Genomic DNA, 22,822 nt, shown 5'->3' on the forward strand with positions numbered 1-22,822 from the left:
GAGCACGTCTGGGGTAATATAAAGAAGGAGGCATTGAAAATGAATCAAAAGAATCTTGATGAACTCTGAGGATCCTGCAAGAATGCTTTCTTTGCTATTCCAAATGACTTTAAAAAATAATTTTTTTTGCAAAAATCAGTCCAAGGCACTTGAAAAATGTGGAATTTTTAAAAGTCCTTTTTCACATAGGTAATCCTAAGCCACTTCTAATACCAAATCATCAACTAGAAGTCAAGTTATTAATTTTTGTTCCTAAAACTGGGATAGGCGACAAGACCTTTATCAGGTAGTGTTTATGCTTTACATCTTTTCATTTTGAAAGAATCATGCATTTCGACTATACCCCAAAGCGTAATTTTACATCACAGATATTTACAAACAGTCAAACTGTGCTGAAAGCCTGTTCAAAATGTGCAAAATGTTTCTACATCAGTCCCTCTCCCCCTTTTTGGAAGCCAGTGTATGTACTGTGTACCATGCAACCCTAGTATGATGGATCTGTGTTACGTATCCCTGCGAGGCGGACATCCTGTGAACATAACCAGACTGTATGAAGTCCCGTTTACAAAGAGATTTTCCATCTCACAGTAGCCAGCCTCTTATCCAGTGACCAATACATAAAACATTCAAAATGCTTCACTCACTTAGCAGCTGTCCGAGCCTCCGGGGCACAGGTATTCACCGCCATGTACCTGATTGTTGGCATATTGTCCAGCATATTAACCAGCGGATCTTTAGTCTTATTAATGGACGACAGACAAGTGAGCAGACAGGTGGTGTAAAAAACAAGGCGCTCCACATCATCATCATCCTGAAACCTGACACAATGTTGTTATGGTTGCAGACTGTGAGAGCTATAATTACCTTTGTTTAGTTTCTTCTCCGGGGTCCTCCACTGTGTTTACACTCCAGCTATGGCTTGCGGTCTGTCACACTTCTGACTGAACTGTGGAGAAGTGCTGTAGCACATAAGGGATTACAGAGAGCTCGCGCTTGCTTTATTCACAGTTGTTTTCAGAAGTAGCTTGTGCCTTTGTCACTATTTGTTATGTAAACTTGTGTCCAGTCCGGCTGCTTGTGTTTGGCCTGTGGCCTCCAACACAACAATAGCATCATAACAGTGATTAGCATCATTGCTATGGCTTTGCTCTTCAGCCCCTGCTGACAGTAAAGACCGGTTCAAAGTATTTGTGATGGTGTTGGATTGCCACGCTTGCTAAGCAAATTAAGAAGCAGATAACAGCATGCTGGAGCACAAATAAGCACCTGCTTATAGCTGGTGACGACATTAGCAAGAGAAATTAGCATGACATGAGAAATACAGTAGTCTGTTCCTGGTCACATATACACATTAGAGAAAAGACTATTCATTTGTTCCAAAACCAGCTAATATGGTATTAGATATCAAGAAAATCGCTCCGGTTTCCTCTACAGTCCAAATACATGCACTATGCAGTAGGTGAATTGGGTAAGCTAAATTGTCCATAGTGTATGTGTGTGAATGTGTTTCCCAGTGATGGGTTGCAGTTAAAAGGGTACCGCTACGTAAAACATATGCTGGATAATTTGGCGGTTCATTCTGCTGTGGTGACCCTAGATTAATAAAGGGAAAATAAATGAATATCAAGAAAATTATGAATAATATTGTAATAATGTAATTTTTGTCACTTATTAAGTCTTACAGATTACTACATTTGTCTGAATATTAACATCAGTGAAATGTGAGGTGAAGCAGTTTTATTGTGTCATAATTTGTTGTATGACACCATATTGTGTAAACAGTTTAACTTTTTGAAAAATAACAGGAATCGAGAAAAATATGGTAACACTTTTATTTGATAATTTGAGTACCAATCTCATCTCAATCTTAATCTCATTATTAATTAGTGTATTATTACATGCCTACTATTAAGATATCGGCTCTTTATTTGTACTTATAAAGTACATATTTCACATGATATTTTCCACAAACAAACTCTGCTAATACCTAAACCTAACTAAAGAACTATTAATAAGCAGAAAATTGGCAAAATTTTGTCTCAAAAGCAATAGTTAATGGGTTAATAGTAGTTAGAATCGTACCCTAAAATAAAATGTGACCATAAAAATTTAAATAAATAAAAATAATAGTTATTACTATTACAACTACTACTACTAATAACAATAATAAAAACTAAAATAATGATAATATTATAAAAATACTATTATTATTATTAATATTATTATTATTATTATATACTGCTTTTAGGTCCAATCTATAGATTAAGGCAGTGTTTCTCAACCACATTCCTAGAGGACCACCTGTACTGCATGTTTTGGATTTCTCCTTCGCCTGTCACACTCATTACAGGTCTTTCGTTCTGCTAATGAGCTGTCGATCTGAATCAGGTGTGTTTGGTTAAGGAGACATTGAAAATGTCCAGAGCTGGTGGTCGTCCAGGATCGTGGTTGAGAAACACGGGCACTCTGAATTCATAGTGCTGCTATGATGTCTTATCTTCAATTTAAACATGAGAAATTAAACATGCAACAATCCATATTTCGGTCCATAAGTCTTCGAGTACTTTTACTGTTGTGTCTGCAATCAGACATTCACTTATTCAGATATTTAATTATCAAGATTTAATTTACTAATAGAATAGTTGATTTAGCAGAAATGGTCGTGCCCAACAGAGCTTGGTTTCTCCCTGTTTTCTTTTTCCTTCTCTTCGTCAGTTGGTTAAGTTTGTTCCTCGCCACTGTCGCTTGCTTAGTTGCGACTTGTGGAGCTGCACATCCATGGATTTGCTCTTCAGTGTTTGGACTTTCCGCAGTAAAATTTAAACCACACTGAACTGAATTAAACTGCACTTCAACTCTGAAAACTAGACTGACACTGTTTCAATTTACTAGAACTTCTGTGTTAAGCTGCTTTGATGCAATCTAAATTGTAATAGTGCTTAAGTAATAAACATGAATTGAATTAAAAGCGTTTGACATAAAAATATGTAATTATTAATAAAGATTTGTTAAAACATTATGAATGTATTGGTAACACTTTACAATAAGGTTAATTAGTTGATGTTAATTAATGCATTTACTAACATGAACAAACAATGAACAATACATCTACTACTGTATTTGTTCATGTTAGTTAACGTTAGTTAATGAAAATACAGTTGTTCTGTGTTAGTTCATGTTAACTCTTGGTGCATTAACTAATGTTAACAAGCATGGACTTGGATGTTATTAATGCATTAGTAAATGTTCAATTATGATTAATAAACGCTGTACATGTGTTGTTCATGATTAGTTCATGTTAGTAAATGCATTAACTAATGAACCTTATTGTAAAGTGTTACCAATGTATTCATTAAAAGGTATATCCATTCATACATTTTGCTAATTGTGGCTTCTTCTTTATCATATGTATTGCATAAGTGACACCAGATTTGCATTTGTCAGTGCCTTCACTTATAAAGCATACATTTTATGCAGTCTGCATGTCAGTAGGAGACTTTTATGAGTCATGCTAAACATGTCCTTTTTATACTTGCAGAATTTGCTCAACAGGTCTTGGGTAGAAGATAGCACTTTGCCTTTTTGTCTGGCCTTTAAAAGGTCACCATGTATAGCTTGATTTATCATCTTTGAAACACAATGCCTTAAAACACTGTGTTCTTCGAGTGAAATGTAGAGTTATGATGTAACATCTCTCCTTCTTTCTGTCTCCCTCCCTCCAACCATCCATCCATCCAGACTGCATGATGAACATCCACAAGCGCTGTGTGGCCAACGTGCCGAGTCTGTGTGGGACTGACCACACCGAGAGGAGGGGCCGCATCCAAATCACTGCAGAGATCAAGAACAATGTGCTCACCGTCAGCAGTGAGTCACCGCTGCCCACTCACTCACACACACATACAACATGCACACACGCACACATCATTGCTGCACACGTGTTCACTCACTGCTTCCCAAATAGTGCACCACTCACTGCTAGGTCCAGGACCTCTGGATACCACACACATGCCTCCATTTGACCCTTGTAGAACAGCCAAAAATGCACTTAATATGGCACATCTAGTATGAATGCATTCAGTTTAAGCGTGAAGTGTGTGCCGCTTTGAAGGCTAGTGTATTTCCTAGCGTCTGATTCCTCCTAGTGGTGAATCAAAAGCATTACCAGATGTACTGTGTACTGCATGTACTATTTCAGGGGTTTTGATGGTGTATGTAGATTGTTTTAGGGAAAGGACAGCTATATTTAAAGAAAAGATTCACCCAGAAATGAAAACTGATTGGTCTAAGTTTGTGCCATTTGCAGCGACATGATTTTTTAAAATCTTTTGTGTGTAAGAGGCATGGTCTGGTATAAGTTTCTGACAGTATTGGATAAACAAACCTGGGATAAAAATACCACAGTTTCATGATTTTGTGATTACTGCTCTCAAATTAAGTTATTTTTAAATGTCTGGGTAAAAAAAAAAAAAAAAAAAAACTTTCCAATATTTAACACAATATATTTCATTTTAGGAAACATGTATAATTTTTTGGACAGTAAAGATGTCAGGCTAAATAATTAAATCATTGACTTCTGCTACTGTACCTTCATTAGTTTCAAAAGCACTGCTTTCTTTACAACGCATAAGAAAACACACATTAAACCTTACATATACCTTAGGAACGGTATGACAGAATTTTTGTGGTTTTTAAAAACCTTGACTTTTTTCAAACCGCGGTAAACCTTGTAACCGGTTATCATCACATGCCTAGTGTTTAATTCTTTAAATTGGGCCAAACACATACACACGCTTACATTTTGATGATACTAATGTCTTAACAATTTGAGCACAAACACACATTAATTAATTAGGATTAAGCTTTGAGTTTTAACCATATTGTACGCTGCTTTTCAGGGGTATCATACTATTATTGTGGCAGTGGCCTTACTATTTACTCAATATTCACTGTGACGAGTGGTTTTCTAAGTTACTTGCCTCTCATTGTTCTCACTGAAGGCTGTTTTGTTATTTGGAAATTCCATTTTAAAGGATTGAAGTTGACTATTGTGTGCTTAAAGTTACCTTAAAGGTGCAGTAGGTGATTGTCTTCAGAAACATTTTTGTTGTGCTGGTTGAAAGTCTCTTCACATTCCAATAATAATGATTAAAGTGAATAATCTAAATGTATTTATATGTATTTTTATATTCTCGGCAAGGCATAAGATTAAAAACTGCTGACAATTCCCATCATTTTTTAAAGTAGCCCAAACTGTCTGTCAACAAATGTAGACTTGTACAACTGCGCAGCTGTTCATGCAGAGCTGACTGCCATTTGCATGTGCATTTGTGCCACATTTATGACATGTGCATATGAGAAAGAGAGTGACAGTATTGTAAGGTGTATTTATATAGCGCTATCCAGGTACTTACCAGGTTCAGCCCTGCTTAGCTTCAGTGAGTAACCGGTCTTGGGCTGCAGGGTAATATGGCTGTGTGGCGGTAAATGCTGATTATGCTTGGTTTGGGACTTGTGGAGCTGTGCATTAATGGATTTGCTCTTGTTTGGACTTTCAGCGGTGAGAATTAAACCACACTGAACTGAACTGAACTGAACTAAACTCAACTTCAACTCTGAAAACTGGAATTTACTAGAACTTCTAAGTTAAGTGCTATAGAGACACTTAATGTTTGCATTTACAGTGTTCTTCATGTAATTATATTTTATAAAATTTATTTTATTTATACGTTTTTTTTAATTTTTATGCTCAATATGTAAAAAGGAGTTGGATTTCTCATGTGAAATTGTACAGGGGAGAAGTCAGACTGTAGAGAGTATGGCAAAACCTTTTGCAGTGTTTGCATATCCTTAAAAGACCTCGCACCTACGTTTTTTAGCATTTTGTGATTTATTCATTTATTTTTTATTTTTTCAGTTGAATAAATGACTATTTTCTATTCATACGTTTCATTATTAAAGATAACATTTTGTTTTTTAAAAAAGTCAAAAATCTTGTCTTGTTCTCGTGAACCCAATCTTGTGTCTAGTCTCGTGGAGCAAGTGTCTCGTCACACCCTGCTGCATTGACAGAATCTACATTGTAAAAATGCAATAGAAATAAACATAAATTGAATTGAAATTGAATTTCATCAAAACTTTAAAAATGCTAAATTAATATTGAAGTTATTTTTGCCTGCTAGAGGAAGGACGACACCATGGCTGAAGTATTTCTGTTAGACAGGAAATGTTGTGTTTTAAAACAATTTTAGTCACGCAAAGCTTATGTAGATGCTGTTTTTTAATGAATGGATTATATACATGGTTGTGTTGTTCAGCCACTGAAATCTACCAGCAAAAGATTGATGTGACTATTTTGAGTTTCATAAGGGCAGCATCGAGTAGATATTGATTGACAGTATAAAGCCTATGAGAGGCATACAATCGAAAAAAAAAAAAATCCTCTTATTAAAATGTCCGGTTTGAACATTATGATAAGCTGTCCTACCGGCCTGTCAATACATTGATTTGCATAATCTGTTCACTCAGACAGGTACATCATTAGCATGTCCCACTCTGCAGACTGACTCATGATACTTCTTTAATATATGCGCTTTTGTCCTGTGATGTTTTCTCACTGGTTGATGAGACATCAGGTAATCTTACCCTCTCATCTTGTCACTTGAGCCTCAGGTCTGTCTGTGCATGTTCATGTATTTTGGAGGAGGCGTGGTTTTGAGCAATGATTATTGATCTCATAATAATAACAAAAGTGTGTGCTTTTGCAAAATAAGGAAATAAACAGTGTACGCATTCTTTGTTTTGTATCACCCGTGAACTGTTTTTAGAAACGAGTCACTAAAATTAACGGAAACTCCACAAAAACAAGACACACAAAACTGAGACGTATAACAGACAGCTTAAAGTGTCTACTTTTAAATGCAGTAAAAATCGCACTTGATAAATTTACGTTTTGAACATAAAACAATTACGTTGTCCTCCACAAATGTGAAGAATAGTGTTGTTTCAATTAATCTAAAAAAAAAAAAAGTAGTTTTAACAAGCAGCAAAATATGTTTTTAATGTAGCCTAAAATCACCTGACCTTACCTTTTCATCTTTCATATGAAATTATAACATTTTAAAACTGGAATCTCATTTTGCTGCGGTCTTTGTTCAGAACTATTTTCATAAAAAAATACTTATTTGTAATTTGAAGTCAATATCCCTTTTATGACATACAGTCTGAAAAATGACAAGTAAACTGCTGTGACGAGATCATAGTGAAAAGGACCATTTAAAAATAATTGAACATTTTTCCAGCAATTTGCTGAAATGAGAAGTGTAACATTACTAGTAAATTGCTGGAATTGTGATTTTCCTGTGTGTGAACAGTGCATTTTTAAATTAACCAGTGAAGTCATTCCAGTAATTTTATGCCTATTTAATGGTATTATTATGTCAAATGAGCTTATTTAACTTATTATGAGCACATTATGTTTGTTCTAGGTTGTCCATACAGTTGTGCTCAACAGTTTTATTGATCTATAAGTTTTATTTCTCTTTCTCACACACAGAACACACACACTTTCAGATGAAATTCTGAACCACTCTTGCAGAAATGTCTCTACACTCTCAGAAATAAAGGTCCATAGTAATACCTCAAGGGTACATATTAGTACCAATTTTAAGAGGAACAATTTTGTACTTTTTAGATACTAATATACCTATAAGGTATTTATATGGACCTTTTAGGTACAAATTTGTACCTTTGAAAAGGAACCACCCCAGTGACAGATTGCGTACCTTTATTTCTGAGAGTGTAGTTTATTGTTTAAGATCAATTGATGGTCTAAAAAGTATATTGTTCTTTCATTTGCCCCTCCAAAAAATACACTTGTCCTGTCAAGTCCTGTTGTATTTACTTCAGCCCGCCAAAGAGGCTATTGAAGAGATTGGTAAGTTGGCAAGTGTTAATGTCAAGCTTTGATTGCGGTCCAAATGATTAATAATTGGCCTTTTTTCCCCCCACAATGTTTCTTAGACCAGTAAGGTAATGAATATGTATATTGTAGAAGCACATTGCGTTTCATGACAGAATCTTTTTTGTGTCAGAAAATATTTGAAGCCATCACTAGGGCTGAACAATAAATTGTTTGAGCATTGATATCAGAATGTGTTTATCTGCAATAGTAGCCTTGCTGGCTTAGATTATTATCTATTATATTAATGTTAAAAAAAAAGATATATATATATAAATAATTTATTTATACAATGGTGACAATGTTCTGTACCTGAATACTGTTAGACTCCCCAGAAAACTATAAAGCACTGGTCATTTAACTTTTACTTTTAATAAATATGCTTGTAATTAATGATTATTTATGCAGATGCACTGCATGGAAAAAGACTTGATCATTCCTGTTCCCATCTAATTTAATAAAATCTTCCTAAATTGAGTTATTCAAATCATCTGGTGAAGTTATATTCATATTGCAATACGAATATGAATACAGAGCCCTACATGTGGACTGCTACCTCACATGTGATTAGGTTTTATTTTTGATTAAATCTTTTTTTAAGGTAGGTGTGGGGTGAAAATGAATAGGTGCAGTAATAGGTACAATAACCAAAAGTTGTTGTAAATTAGTTTCTTTAATACTAATTAAAAATAGACCTCTGTATAATTGCGCTTAACCCGAAAGAGAGTCGAAACCTTTTAGAACATGTGCAGTTGCAATCAGAAATATTAGCCCATCCTGTATTTTATATATTTTTGACCAATTTCTGTTCAATAGAAAAGAAGATTTTTTTTCAACACATTTCTAAACATTTAAAAAAAAAAATTTTAAACAAATTTTTACTAGTTAACTAGTTAATTTTCTTTTATCTTTGCCATGATGACAGCACTAGGTTAATTATGTAAATTAAGTTATAGTAAATATACAAATCATTTATAACGATGGTTTGTTCTGTAGACAATCGAAAATAAATATTGCTTAAGGGGGCTAATAATTTTGAGCTTAAAATATTATTTAAAAAATTAAAAACTGCTTTTATCCATCTTCTTTTAAGCAATCAACTTTGTTCAAATCGGCAAAAATAGTGTCAGACTATACTTCTCAGCTGGGTATCTCTGTCACTTGGAGACACACACATCCTCAGGATAAAAACTGCTTTTATTCTAGCTGAAATGAAACAAATACAACTTTCTGCAGAAGAAAAAATATTACAGGAAGTACTGTAAAAAATCCTCCCTCTGTTGAACATTATTGGATAAATATTTGAAAAAGACAAAACCAGTAAAATTTCCTGTGAAATGTGCAGAAAACGGAGAATCTACTTTCATAATGGTTCTCTTGCAATAAAACTCAAATTCCCTAGACTTCCAAATACACAGATAACCAGCAAAGTGTAAACACGATGTGCAGTGTAATCAGGTTATCTAATTATGGTCACATGGCTGAATGTAGAGCATTCACGTTCAGCGATGTGTGTTGGGGCTAATGTTGCATATACACTCATGCAGCTGCACAGATCCAGGCCTCAGTCCAGAATCCACTACATCAATAAAGCTCACAACAACAGTGGCATCAGTTTTGCACATTTGCAAATAGAATCATAAGAAACAAAGTCCAGATACAATGTGTAGTATAATCACAATTTTTATTAGGCTATAACTGTTTTAGTAAGTGTGTCAAATCCACAGTGTCTGCATCGAGCTTTAATGATTGACAGCATGAAGTAATATCTCTTTGCTTGGTTTTTGTATGCATTCACAGTTTAAAAGAATGCTTTTTAATACTGCTAATTCAGACGCAGTTTAAGTCTTATACAGGTGGGTTGGAAATAAATGTAAAAAAGCCCTCACTAGGAAGATAACTTAACTTGTAAGAATTACATATTGCTCTTTTACATATTAGGTTTAAAAAGCTATTAGTTGACTACTTAAAAAAGTTGCTTTATAATAATTAGTTGACCTTATTTTAAAAAGAAAGTAAACCTGTTGTTTTTAAAGTGATTAGTTGACTTTACTTTAAGCGAGGAAACCTGTTGTCTTAAAATCATTAAGAAAATGAACATATATGTTGCACAATCATTCAAATTATATCAACTTAAAAATCTCTATTTAGAGTAAAGTAAATAATCGCTTTTCACCCTGTACTAATTTATTCTTTATGCACAAACATGCAACAATACCCTCCACTGACATTTTACTTTTATTAATACATCAACTAGAATAAATTAACTGGTGCTGGATTATATTCAAAAATGGTTAATGTGTGTATTAACATAATCATCAGTAGATTATTTTTAGTTTTTACTAGGTAATCGATAACTGTATAATTTGACCCCTGTTGTTTTCTGTGTTTAAAACTTGTTTTTGCTTTAAAATTGCATCAGAATATGGCTAATTATATTGTAGTATAGTACAAAAGTAAAAGCAAAAGTAAAAAGGACAACAGCATTGAGAAAAAGAGGAAACAAAGAACAACAAATGATCTCTGATGTCCAAACTGCAGAACGAAGGTGATGGATTGCGGTGTGGTCAAGCTCATTGTGAAATTCCATAGGCTTACTTAAACAACTATTACATTACAGATGACTATGGCAACACAAGAACACACACTTAGGGTGCGTCTCAATCAGTTGCCTAGCTTCTGAGGTCGTAGATCAGTAAGTTGTGAACACAAATTCGGGCACTGGTAAGGACAGTAAGGACTTTAGTTCACTACACATTAAGAAAGCATTACAATAGAACATCCTCATTTTACATCATAATGGAGTTTATAAACAATTTAAGAACTGATAATTTTGAAATTTTATAAAATTTTTATAAGTAGATTATAGATGAATAATTTGACTGTTTCATGTACCAGCAACATTTCAACCATGAATAAATTATAAGTGTAGTTTGTAGTTTTTTTCTGTACATGTCTAACTGTTTATTTACAACTAAATATAAATAAATTAAAAGAAATGAATACATTTTTAAAACACATTTGTCATTGTGTTTGAGTTGGATAACGCATTTCAGGATTTTCTCTTTAGAACTTCTGTTAAAGTAGTGAGCACTTAAGCGCTCTGATTTTTACATATTAGGACTTTTCAGGGAAAATGTCTCAGTACACTCGAAGAATTTTGTGATAGAGACGGTTCTGAAAGGAACTGTTTTTGGAAATGGAATTTGGAAAATTCCACTTTTTTTTTTTTTTTTTTTTTTTGGGCTCATTTTACAAGTCACCTACAGTAAAGAGCTGAGTTTGACTATTTTTCAATCTATTCAGCTGACCTCCAGGTCTAGCAGGAGCCCTTTTACCTTAGCTTAGCATAGATTATTAAATCAAGTTAGCATCTTGCTCAAAAATGTTCATAAAGAGTTTTGATAATTTTCCTATTTAAAGATTGACTCTTCTGTTGTTACATCGTGTAGTAAGACGACAGAAAATGAACAAGGTAACAGTGCTGCATAATATTACAACATGGTACAACAGCAAAGTTTCTTGATTACTACGCCATAATGAGAGTATTGACCTAGAACAGTGGTTCCCAATGTGGGGGTCAGGTCAATGGCACAATGAGGAGGAGTCTTGACGATTTCTAAAAATCTAATTTGTTTTTAGAATTGTTTATTTTAGATTTTATTTTTTTACAGTTTTATAATTAATATTTATCAGTTATTAAAATCACCATATTTATCCATAACCTACTGAAGAACAAATAGCAGTTAATAGTAACATTGTTAACACGTTTATAATAAACATAAAAAAACAACAACATGCAAATAAAAGCCATTAGCCTTTTTATTTTTCTATACTTTGCAACCCCTGGTGTTATTACGTTATATTAAAGACACAGCAATTGTGTCAGAATCAGCACATTGATTTCATAGCACCAGGTAAACTTTGACACCTTTACTGTACTCGCATACATTAAAAATAAAAACAGGTCACAACTGAACATGGAGGACAGTCTCCAAATTAAACCAAGACTAGACTTGGGCCTATTGTGTGTGCGCCATTGTGTGCCAGAATTCTATATCTATAACGACCTTAAAGAATATTGGGAGTCGCGAGTCACTGGCATTGTTATTTTGGAACCCGACCGAGAAAATGAAAACTTTTTGTTTCCTGTCAGTTTTAGTGCACATTGGAACTACAAAAGAATTAAGTTTTAAATAGGAATTTTATCAAAAATGTGATAAAATAATTTATGAGGGAGATTCTATTTTGGTTTAATGATGTATATGCTAAGCTAAAGTTGTAAAATGAGCCTATTTAAAAATAAAGTGTGGAGGGTTCCTTTAAAATGGCTGACTCCATGAACAGTGCCCTGACTATGGAACAAGCTGATTGAGATGCACCCTTAGATTTTTTGTCTCTTTTTTGGCATGAATAGAATCACCTCTAAACAAATACAAACACATGAGGAGGATATGCTCTTCAATTATAACCAGTGAGGGGGGAAAAACAAAAAATGTTATGTTTCCATTGTCCAGCAGAGGGCACTATTGCCTTAGCAGACTCCAGACTCCTCTGTACTCTGTGTATTGTTAACCATTGCTTCCCAAACTGTATGCTGATTTTCTGTTGAATGCATTTTTAAGAGCTTCCCATCTGTTTTTGTACCGCAAAAAATCACGGTTCGTTATTCACATTATCAAGCATGGATGCAATTTATTTTTTGCAGGTCTCAAATCAAAAAGAGTCACTGAATGAGATGCATGAAAACCAGTGGCACTTGATTTTAAAGATGTCTGACCACCAGCTTTACAAATGATTTGAGAGCTGCATAATGATTTGCATAAACACCACTTAAGATTTTGGTGTGTTCACTACACATTGATATTGTATGTCTTTTAAAAGTCTTGAAATATGTCATTCTATAATGCATTTAATGTAGATTTTGAAAAAAAATGGTGCAAATTAGAAAAAAAGATACAAGTTGGAGAATAAATTATGACAAACTCTTAAAAAATTAAAGTACTCATAGGGTTTTCACTGTGATGGGTGTCAAACTCGGTTGGAAAGCTGCAGCCCTGCAGAGATTAGTTGCAACCCTGCTTCAACACACTTACCTGTAGGTTTCAAACAAGCCTGAAGGACTTAATTAGTTTGAGCAGGTGTTTAATTAGGAATAAAGCTAAACTGTGCAGAGCGGTGGCCCTCCAGGATCTGAGTTTGATGCCAGTACCATAGAAGAAACATTTTGGATCTCTATAGAGCCTTTCGCTGATTGATTCTTAAAATATATGTATTTTTTTCTTAACCTGTAGATGATGATTTAAAAAACAATTTTTTTTTTTTTTTTTGCATTATTAAGACCTTTTTTGTTTTTTTTTATGCAGTGAAATGTTTTTTAAGAGTGCAGAATTGTTGTTTTGGGGTAAACTGTCCCTGTAACATGATCTTTTGTAAACTTTCACACTTAATACAATAATTTTTTTCATGAAAGTCACTTTTCAAACTGTTTATTAAATTATATCCATGATAAATTTCCACTGACTTTTTATTATATCTGTGATATTAAACTTTTATTTCCATGGGGAATTTGCACTTTTCAGATCAGAAGATTAGCTCAATTAAATGAGTTTTCTGGAAGACAAATGAAGAGAAAATTGATCCAATAGCAGTTCAAGACAGGGATATTCAGTCTTTTAGATGTCACAGACCCTGAAATATTACAATGCTTGAGCAAGAGATCCCAAAATGTAATCCTGTAATTGAAAAGATTTAGGCTCTATTAAAGATATTACTTTTCTATTGATTTGTTTTTCATAAATGTAATTGTTTATAATTAATTTATAATCGTATTATATTTTAATCCGATATTTTAAAAATATTTTTAAATCATATTTCATCACATTTTTGCATTATTATAATTATTTTTAATATATTATTTCTATGTAGTTATTAACTACTTTGTTAGTTTTGCATGAATGTACATTTATTTGTCTAAAGAAAATGTTTTACTATTTTAATCATATTCTCTAATTAAATAACTTCTATTGTTGCGTATTTATTGTGCTGGCGCATGCTGGTGTTGAAGTTATGCCTCAAAAACAATAATAACCATAAATGAAAAGATGATGGATCAGGGTGTTAACTAATTTAAAAAGTTGTACAAATATAAATTATGAAAGGAATATAGTGATTAATGGAGGTGATTGTAAAGCTACAGAAAATGTACAAAAAAATGTAAACGTTAAAGAAATATCTTGATAAATAGAGGCGATTGGAAAAAGAACAAAATGAGAAAGGTATGATACAATTTTAATTAATGGCGGTTTTAAGTGCTATGTATTTTTTGGGTTAATGATATAAAATATAATATATATTATGCCAAAGATGCCAAAAGGATAAAATATGTCTCATGTAAAGCTCACATGTCTCATGTAAAAAGAAGATCAAAATCAGATCACATGTCTCATGTAAAAAGTCAGATCAAAATCTTTGTTATATTAGCGTACATTTTATATAATTTATATTTATTTATCTTAATAATGATTTTTCATGTCATTATATTAATTTATTTGTTAATTTATTGTTTTTATTTTTCCTTTTTTATTCTTTATTTTCAAACAGTTTTTATGGAGTGTCCCTGAACCTCAGTTTAAAAACAAATTTGAGTTCTCGTCATTATTCATCCTCAGGTCATTCCAATCCGGCTGATTATATTATTATTTTATTATTATTATTATTATTATTATTTAAACGTTTTGGTCCACATTGTACACTCAATTGGAGTCAATGGTATACAAAAATACCAAAAACAAACAAAAATGTGTATGCTAGTGCTTTTTTTATTTTTTTATTTTACATTTATTGTATAACAAAGATACATTTAGTCCCCATCATTTACAATAATAATCATTAGATTATTTGGTGCCAATAAAGAATGGAAAACGAGAAACAATAGGAAAAAAGTAAAGAAATCAAACAAAATTTAAAGAGATATCGATAGGTCATCTGGTCTAAGGATAAATATATAATAGAAAGGAAATTGAGAGTGAAGTAGCAAAATAATATGATAACAGCAATTTAGAGATTTAATAGATTATACATATTTAAGATTATTCCAATTGTCTTTGATTGCCTTCTTGTTAAGTGAATCTGAGATTGGAAGCAAGTAATTTGTAGTTGCTTGTATAAATGCTATAAATACTGGCCTGCAATTTGAAAATTTACAATTATGAATGTAAAAAATGCATGAAAAAGAATAAGGTTTATTATAAAGCAGATGTTAAATTTGTATGTGTGTCTGTGTGTCGTGTTTGTGTTTTCAATGGAAGGAAAAAAACATGAGCAAGTGATAACAGACATGTGTTTTTGCTTAAACTAATGCTTTTTTATATATGGAAGTAGGCCTGGATCCGTGCAGCTGTGAGTGTGTGTATATATGTGTGTGTGACATTAGCCTCAACACACTGCTCCATATTCAGCCAAGCGTCCCTCTCTTCAAGCTCAATCCTGGGCCATTTCACCCCGCGAGCCTGTAGAATTAACTAACAGCCTTTAGCCCGCTAGCGGCTAATGAGCTGAGCTGCACCATGTAAAGAAGCGAGGCACAGACAGCCCTGAGCGCAAAAGACATTTTTAATCCATCACGCTGTCCTTTATAATTTAATGTCACGCTACGGCACTGCAGATCTGCTGAGCGTACAGTAAGATGAATGAGGCCACTTCCTGTCGCGCATTTCAAAGGCCTGTCACTTAAAGCTAATGAATTGACCAATACCTGCATGGAAATGGGGCGACCACTCTGCCTTTAAAAGGTCCTTTCCACCTCATCTTTCCCACACTTGCACTCTATTTGACCAGCAGAGCACTTGCAGGTTGATAAATGTTAGTGAGGAACCCTGGGTGACCCTGTTTAGTATGTTGTTAGCGCTTGTTGTGCGGTTTATTTCTGTGAATGAATCTTACTTTGTGAAGAAATCTTGCCTTAAATCAGCTTCAAGGTCTGTTGTGAGCTGTGAATGCTCCTTTTTCTTTTATAAATCTATCATTTGGTGTTGAGTTGCAGTGGTGTTTTTAACCTAGAGGGGGCAGCGCTGCTTAATCATTTCCAGAAGCATTAAAGGGTTAGTTCACCCAAAAAATGACAATTTACTCCCCTTTACTCAGCCTCAAGTGGTTCTAAAGATTTGAGAGTTCTTTTTTCTCTACTCTGTTAAGCACAAAAGAAGATATTGTGAAGAATGTTAGAAACTGGTAGCACATGACATTCATACATACCTGTCAACATTGGGATGTAAAAATAAAGGATATTACATTATTACATTATTATTATTATTATTATTATTATTATTATTATTACTATTATTATTATTATTTTTACAAAGGATATAATAAATAGCATACATTAGAAAAAGCTGCAAATAAATAAAACAGTTTAGCCTATTAAAATGAATAGCTAGGCTATTATAAAGAAATTGAATCAAGTTATTAAATCTCATGAACCTTTTGTTCACTGTATAATTTAAACAATCTGATTACTCTCGTTTTGATTTTTCATTTGATTACATTAAATAACAGACGTGTCACTGCACAGATCTATTATGAAAGCATTTGATTGTTTTCTTAACTTTTTATGCTCATTTGAAGGCCGGCTCACTTACAATCTACAATTTTCTTTTGTTTTCTTTGATTTTTTAAATAGATTTTTAAATAGATTTTTTTTTAATCCTAACTGATTGTAGCATGTCAGACTGCACGAACATGGCTGCCATGTCACACTGTAAGATCTCAGTTGTCATAAAGTCAAATTGAATTACAATGAATATGCGCCAAACACGGAAGAAAACACCCCCAAAGTTAGACGTCTTCCATCCCTGACACTTTCACTATCCCGCATTCTGAAATTATTCCTCACGGCAAACATTAACAACCTGTTATGGCAATTTTACACACGGCGTGTCTCAATTTTTCAGAAAGAAAAATTTCTCTGCAGTCGTTTGAATCGTCAAATCATCATTCATCAAATTCGGAGCTTCAATTGGTTCTCGGATTGAAGCTCATCGCAGCTGTTGTCACACTGCAGGAAAGTGTCTGTAATCTTGTGGCAGTGTCAGATCTTCATCGAAGGAAAAATCTGATCGCAACAGGCATTAAACGGCTGTCTGTGAACATGTCAAACCAACGATCAAAGATCACCGGTTTTAGGATGTCAGGAATCTTTTAGGATTTCTCAAATTTGTTTCTGATGACAAAATCGTGGCTGAAGTCTCACAGTGAGAGCAGGGCTTTAGACAAAATGTGTTGTTTTTAAAAGAAAACGAACCAAGGCCAACATGTTTAGATATTATTATTGTTATCATTATTATGTATTTATGTCTGTTTAAACACGCACCCAAAACAAAGAGTGTCCACTTTTGCTTCAAATCGCGTTTACAGAATACGATCGTGAAACTGCATCTGTTTATCACTATTGAATGTGTAGGACAGTCACGCACTGCTACATAAACTGACTGTTTTAAGGATTGCATAGGAGGGGCGATGGCGCCTGTAATGGAAATGAAGGGAATCAAGTCGTTTTTACATTATATTTAATTCAAAGTGTTTTCATGCCTAAATAAAATGAAAGCACAGAACAGATTTACATTTAAGAGCAAGGTGCGCCCGCTGGAAGTTCGGCGGTATGGTTTGCGTATAAGGAGGATCGGCTGTTTAATGTTTATTGCCAATCTTCATAGACATGTTAATAATATGGGAGAAATACGGGAAAAAACCTTTACGAGATGATAGCGGAATAAAATTGTAAAATACGGGAAAATCCTGGGAAAAACGGGAGAGTTGACAGGTATGCATCCAGAGTATAAAAATACTATGGAAATCAATGTCTTCTGGTTTCCAACAGTTTTCAAAATATCTTGTTTTTGCTTACATCGAAAAAAGAAACTCAAACTGGATGAACTATCCCTTGGATTATTTTCTTTCAGCCTTAACTGTTTGAATATCAATGCTACTACAGTGTATATTAATGACATTTTTTTTTTTGTTATCAGATTGATAGCATGAATGTATGAATGTAACCAGGGATGGGCAATAAAATGCCAAATACACCAATTTTAAGTGTATCACAATAAACTGCAGAATACAGCAGCCACAAATGTATCAAAATATATTTTGTACAGTATACTCATTTTCCCAAGATTCTTTTAGTTCTTTTTTACTGTAAGAGTCTCAGTTTACCCTCTTAAAAACACCAGTACACCATATTTAGATGTTTTATATTTCTAAACATCCTCTGCATTTCCATCTGAGATTGATGATGTTCTGATCTTCAGGACTAATGTTTTATTTAATCTCCTTTCATAAGCAAAGAAGATGAATCGTACACAATACAGCTACATATTTATTGTCTTAATAGAGCATTGCTCAGTATACTATATCAATGGTTGTTGACCTGCTCCTGAATACCCTCACCATTTGTCTATTATTACTTTAAGCATAATTTCCATCCATACACAGGTCATTGTCTACCTTCTTAAAAACATAAAAAGTTTTGTGTTCTGATCTCAAGCTTTAGCAAATAACTGAAAAACAACCAATCAGAGGCCTCATTTTTAAGATGTCATCATGTACTGTAGACTTCTTGCCTGGTATTTTACCGTATTTTGAAACTACAAAGGACACTAAAGTGTTTTGATACAAAATATTAAGCCATTGTCATCAAACCTGTCAAATACAAATGACAAAATACTATTTTGCATTTGAAATATGTATTTGAAATACATGTATCATAAATACTGCCCATTCCTGAGGGGAACGATATTTCAGTTTTCAGACCTTATGGTGCAAGTGGAAATGTAAAAATTAACTGAACATTCAATGTTCAACTTTTCCACACACTTGGGAATAAATTAATTCATTTCTCCCCGTTTATTTAAAGGTTCGAGACGCCTTGGAGTAATTTTAACAGATTTGTGTGAGTTGAGCATCAGTTAAAACTGAATAATTCTGAGCTTTTGTCAACTTATTTGATCTTCTGGGTTTAAAATAATTTTTGGGGCGAGATCAAAATCGGTGACGTAGCGCATATCTGCTAGTGGAGTGATGATGCGTTAATTTCTCATTATTATTCATAGCGGAATTCTTTTATCCTATGAGAAGATCCTGCTATTTAATTATTCATGAGAGCACGTGTTTTGCGAAGGCAAGGCAGGACATTTTGAAAAGGCGCACATTTGTACCTAAAGGGTTCAATTTAGTACCTAAAATGTACAAAAAATGGATACCAATATGAAGAATCTAACTAAGGATCTGAGAATCCTTGTAGAAAACTTTTGTGTGTGTTGTTTCAAGAAAGCAACCATTCATTTGTACTGTGTTTAATTTTCATTTGTTTTTATACATTTATTCTTCATTTAATTATTTTATTATATCATATGTTCCTTAATCATTTATATAATCATAATTAAATTCATATTGATCATTAGTTAATGATTTGATTATTATTGATTTATTATTTGTCATTTTATTATGTGTTTTATTATTATTATTTTCTCATAGTTATTGCTTCATTATTATTTCCAATTTTCCATATTGCTATAATTGTATGACTGTGGATTCAAGCGATACTTGTTTTCATGAGTAAGAGATAAGAGAATGTCTCCATTTCAAGGTCTGTATTGTCTCTGGACAATGTTGTGAAGCAGTAATTTCCCATTGCTGTTGCTTGTGGAAGTCTAAACTTTAAATCTTACACAACTAAGATTATTCAATAAACTTTGCTCTTTCTTTATCATGATTACTTTTTCCGCTTCTGCTCCTCTCTGGTTTTCTCGGTATACTCCTATTTAGTTACTTCAGTGGAATACTGGTTAACTGGTTTGGGTATTGGAAACTCTGCTTACAAGTTGTCCAGATACCTGGAGAAACAGATTTTTTTCTGACAAGATCTGGTGTCCGGGGCGGGATCTTCTTAATCTGGCGTGGAGATGGTGATCTAACAAATATTTATTTTTGTTGTAGCAATATGAATATAAACCCTTTAGTTACAAATGCTTGCCTTTTTGAAAAACTATGCACGTCTTTCCAAACATTTTGTGTAAGGTTTATTAACTGGCCGAAATAAACCCCGCCCTGGTGGTTGCAGAAGCTCATCTCTCTCTTTCTCTGTCTCAGTGCTGCAATACGCCGCGTCTTAATGAACAACTAAGCCTACCTTCACACACCACTCATTATGGAAATTACACTAGCCACAAATCTCAAGGCCACAGCAGCCTCCTGCATTAATTGTTGTACTGGTCAAGTGCCGAGGTCAACCCCAATTACTTGGATAGTCTGTGTGCATCTCAGCCCAACACGGGCCCTGAGGGCTCATGAGACGCAAGTATAAATGACTGACAGCCATTCACTTGCATCTGGGTCCGCAGTTATTGCTTTTAAGGGTTAAAGGTTTGACGTGAGGATTTTATCAAATGCTTGACATTCAACCCTGAGCATTTTTTCAGTACCTTTTTGTTTTAGAAATATGTGACCTCTTTACAGCTTGAGTAACAATTTACAGTAGATACAGGATGAAAAAATAAGAGGTGATTTGAAACTTCTTAGTTTCTCTGGATTAATTATACATTTGATTAAAACATTAATGTAGTTATTTTTGAATATAAAAATGCTGTCATTTAGAGCAATTTGTTTTGCAAAAATGAAAAGGTACTATGTTTTCAGACATGTTTATATACATTTTTAAACAACACAATACCATTTCTTTTTACCTCGGAAGAGTTAAGAAATCAATTTTTGGTTTGATTTTCAATAACAACATTGTAAACATTCATTATGTTCTGAGAAGACAAAAACACTTTAACAACATCATTTTCACAAACTACATTTTCTTTTAAATTTTGATACATGCCAGAGCCATTTATCTTTTGAATAATATATTAAAATGTCTTAAATCTAAAAATCTAAATTTTTTGGCCTTAAAAAGTCTTAAATTTACTGAAATATTGTGTTGTAGGTCTTAAATATTTATTTATTATTTTTGTTATTATTTTTATTTATTTATTTATTTATTTAAATTTTTTTTTTTTGAGTTTTTCACCTTTAATTTGGATCGGACAGTGGAGGTTACAAACAGGAAAGTATTGGTAGAAGATGAGAGGGGAAGGGTTGACAAAGGACCTTGAGCCAGGAATCTAACTCAGGTCTCTGTGAGCACTATGGTGCTATTTGTCGACACACTTAACCACTAGGCTATTAGCACCTTAAATCTTTTTTTTTTAAACAGGTCCATTCATCTCAATAAAACTTTAAACTATTGATTTAAAAGGCAGTTTTTAAACTCTATTTACCATAATGATTTATTATTTTCCTTACAATAACTTTTGTTTAAAAATGCTTCATTTATTTAGTGCCGAGGACCTGGACAGATTGCTGTGCATAGATTTAGTTTATTATAGTTTTGAAAACTTTTAAAACATTTGTTCATTTTTTAAAATGTTATTTTAAAGAGAATTAAAGGTGGAAAAAAATGGCATACAAATTCTGCTGAAAGACATCTTAAAATTTTTTTTGCATTATTGTATCATTAAATGTATTAAATTATTATTATTTTTGATAGGGCAAATAAAAAACCTTTCAATCTGGGCCATTTCAAAAACTCCTTAGTGTTTAGCCTTTTATGAGTCTTGAATTTCATTCTTAATGGTCTTAAAAATGTCTTGAAGTCTTAAATTTACTTGGTGAAACCTGCAGAAACCCTGTTTGAATACTGAACTAAGAATGACTTGACTAATAATTAGTGAATTAATGTTACACATTTTTTCCATCAGAAGTAGCCAACAAGTTACGAAAGTGTGTTTGTGTTCAATCATGTTAATCGTTATCGAGTCTTATTTAATTACAATTTCTAAATCTCTTAAACTAAGTCTCTTAAAACATGTAAACAGACACAATTCCACTATTGGACCACATATGTAACCCCGTCGCTCCTACACCACCCAACCCGCTCCGAGCTGGGATCGAACCGACAACTTTCCGCATGGGAGGCTAACAAGGAGGCTAAAGACCATGGCCTCTAGCATCTGTCGCTAGAGCACCTAGAGGTCAGAGGAGTGAGGTTTACCTGCACAGCACTTACTAGCTGGGCTCCGTTACACGTACATTTGATCGATTTACAAACAACTAATTTGATAAAAACTTGAGTTGAGAATACGTCATCATAACTTACTGGAGGTGATGTTTCAGATTTTTTTGTGGATCTGACATGAGTTGATACTTTGTTTTTATTAACATTTACATTTGCTTTCAGCAACTACTCACAAAAAACACCAGTCTGTCAGAAATCTATACAGAAAAACACTGTATGTCATATAACTTGACCAAAGCACATCACTGGCTAAGCCATGGTCTTCTCTTTCCAACAAAAAAAATTAGAATGTTGGTGTTAAAGAAATAATGTCAGTGAAATGAACATAAATATCATGTTGCCATATGGCAACACCATACGGTAGAGGGTTAAATTTGACTTGATGAAACCTGCAGAAACCCTGCTTTTATACGGTATTCCGGTTTTGCGCATAAAGTTAATTCACATTTTTGGATGGAAACATAGCTATTGATTGCACACTAAAAAGAACTAAACCGCTGAAATACTAGTCATGATTTCCGTATGCGTTTATAATGTATAACGTATACCTTTTTGCATTACAGTTAAAGAGGCAAAGAACCTGGTACCCATGGACCCCAATGGCCTCTCTGACCCCTACGTCAAACTAAAACTCATCCCTGACCCCAAGAGCGAGAGCAAACAGAAGACCAAGACCATCAAGTGCTGCCTGAATCCCACATGGAACGAGACCTTCACATTGTAAGAATCCTCTCAGTCTGTTTCTG

General features: G+C 33.5%; 1 protein-coding gene across 2 annotated transcripts in view; it reads left to right on the plus strand.

The window, feature by feature from the left end:
• prkcbb (protein kinase C, beta b) overlaps positions 1-22,822 on the plus strand; it is a 261,820-nt gene that overhangs the window by 107,398 nt on the left and 131,600 nt on the right. For both annotated transcript variants that reach the window (NM_200978.1, XM_005164005.6), the window contains 2 exon segments: positions 3,739-3,867; positions 22,640-22,796. In NM_200978.1, coding sequence (NP_957272.1) covers positions 3,739-3,867; positions 22,640-22,796 — 286 coding nt within the window.

This window comes from Danio rerio, chromosome 3, assembly GCF_049306965.1.
Source record: "Danio rerio strain Tuebingen ecotype United States chromosome 3, GRCz12tu, whole genome shotgun sequence".
Classification (NCBI taxonomy): Eukaryota; Metazoa; Chordata; class Actinopteri; order Cypriniformes; family Danionidae; genus Danio; species Danio rerio.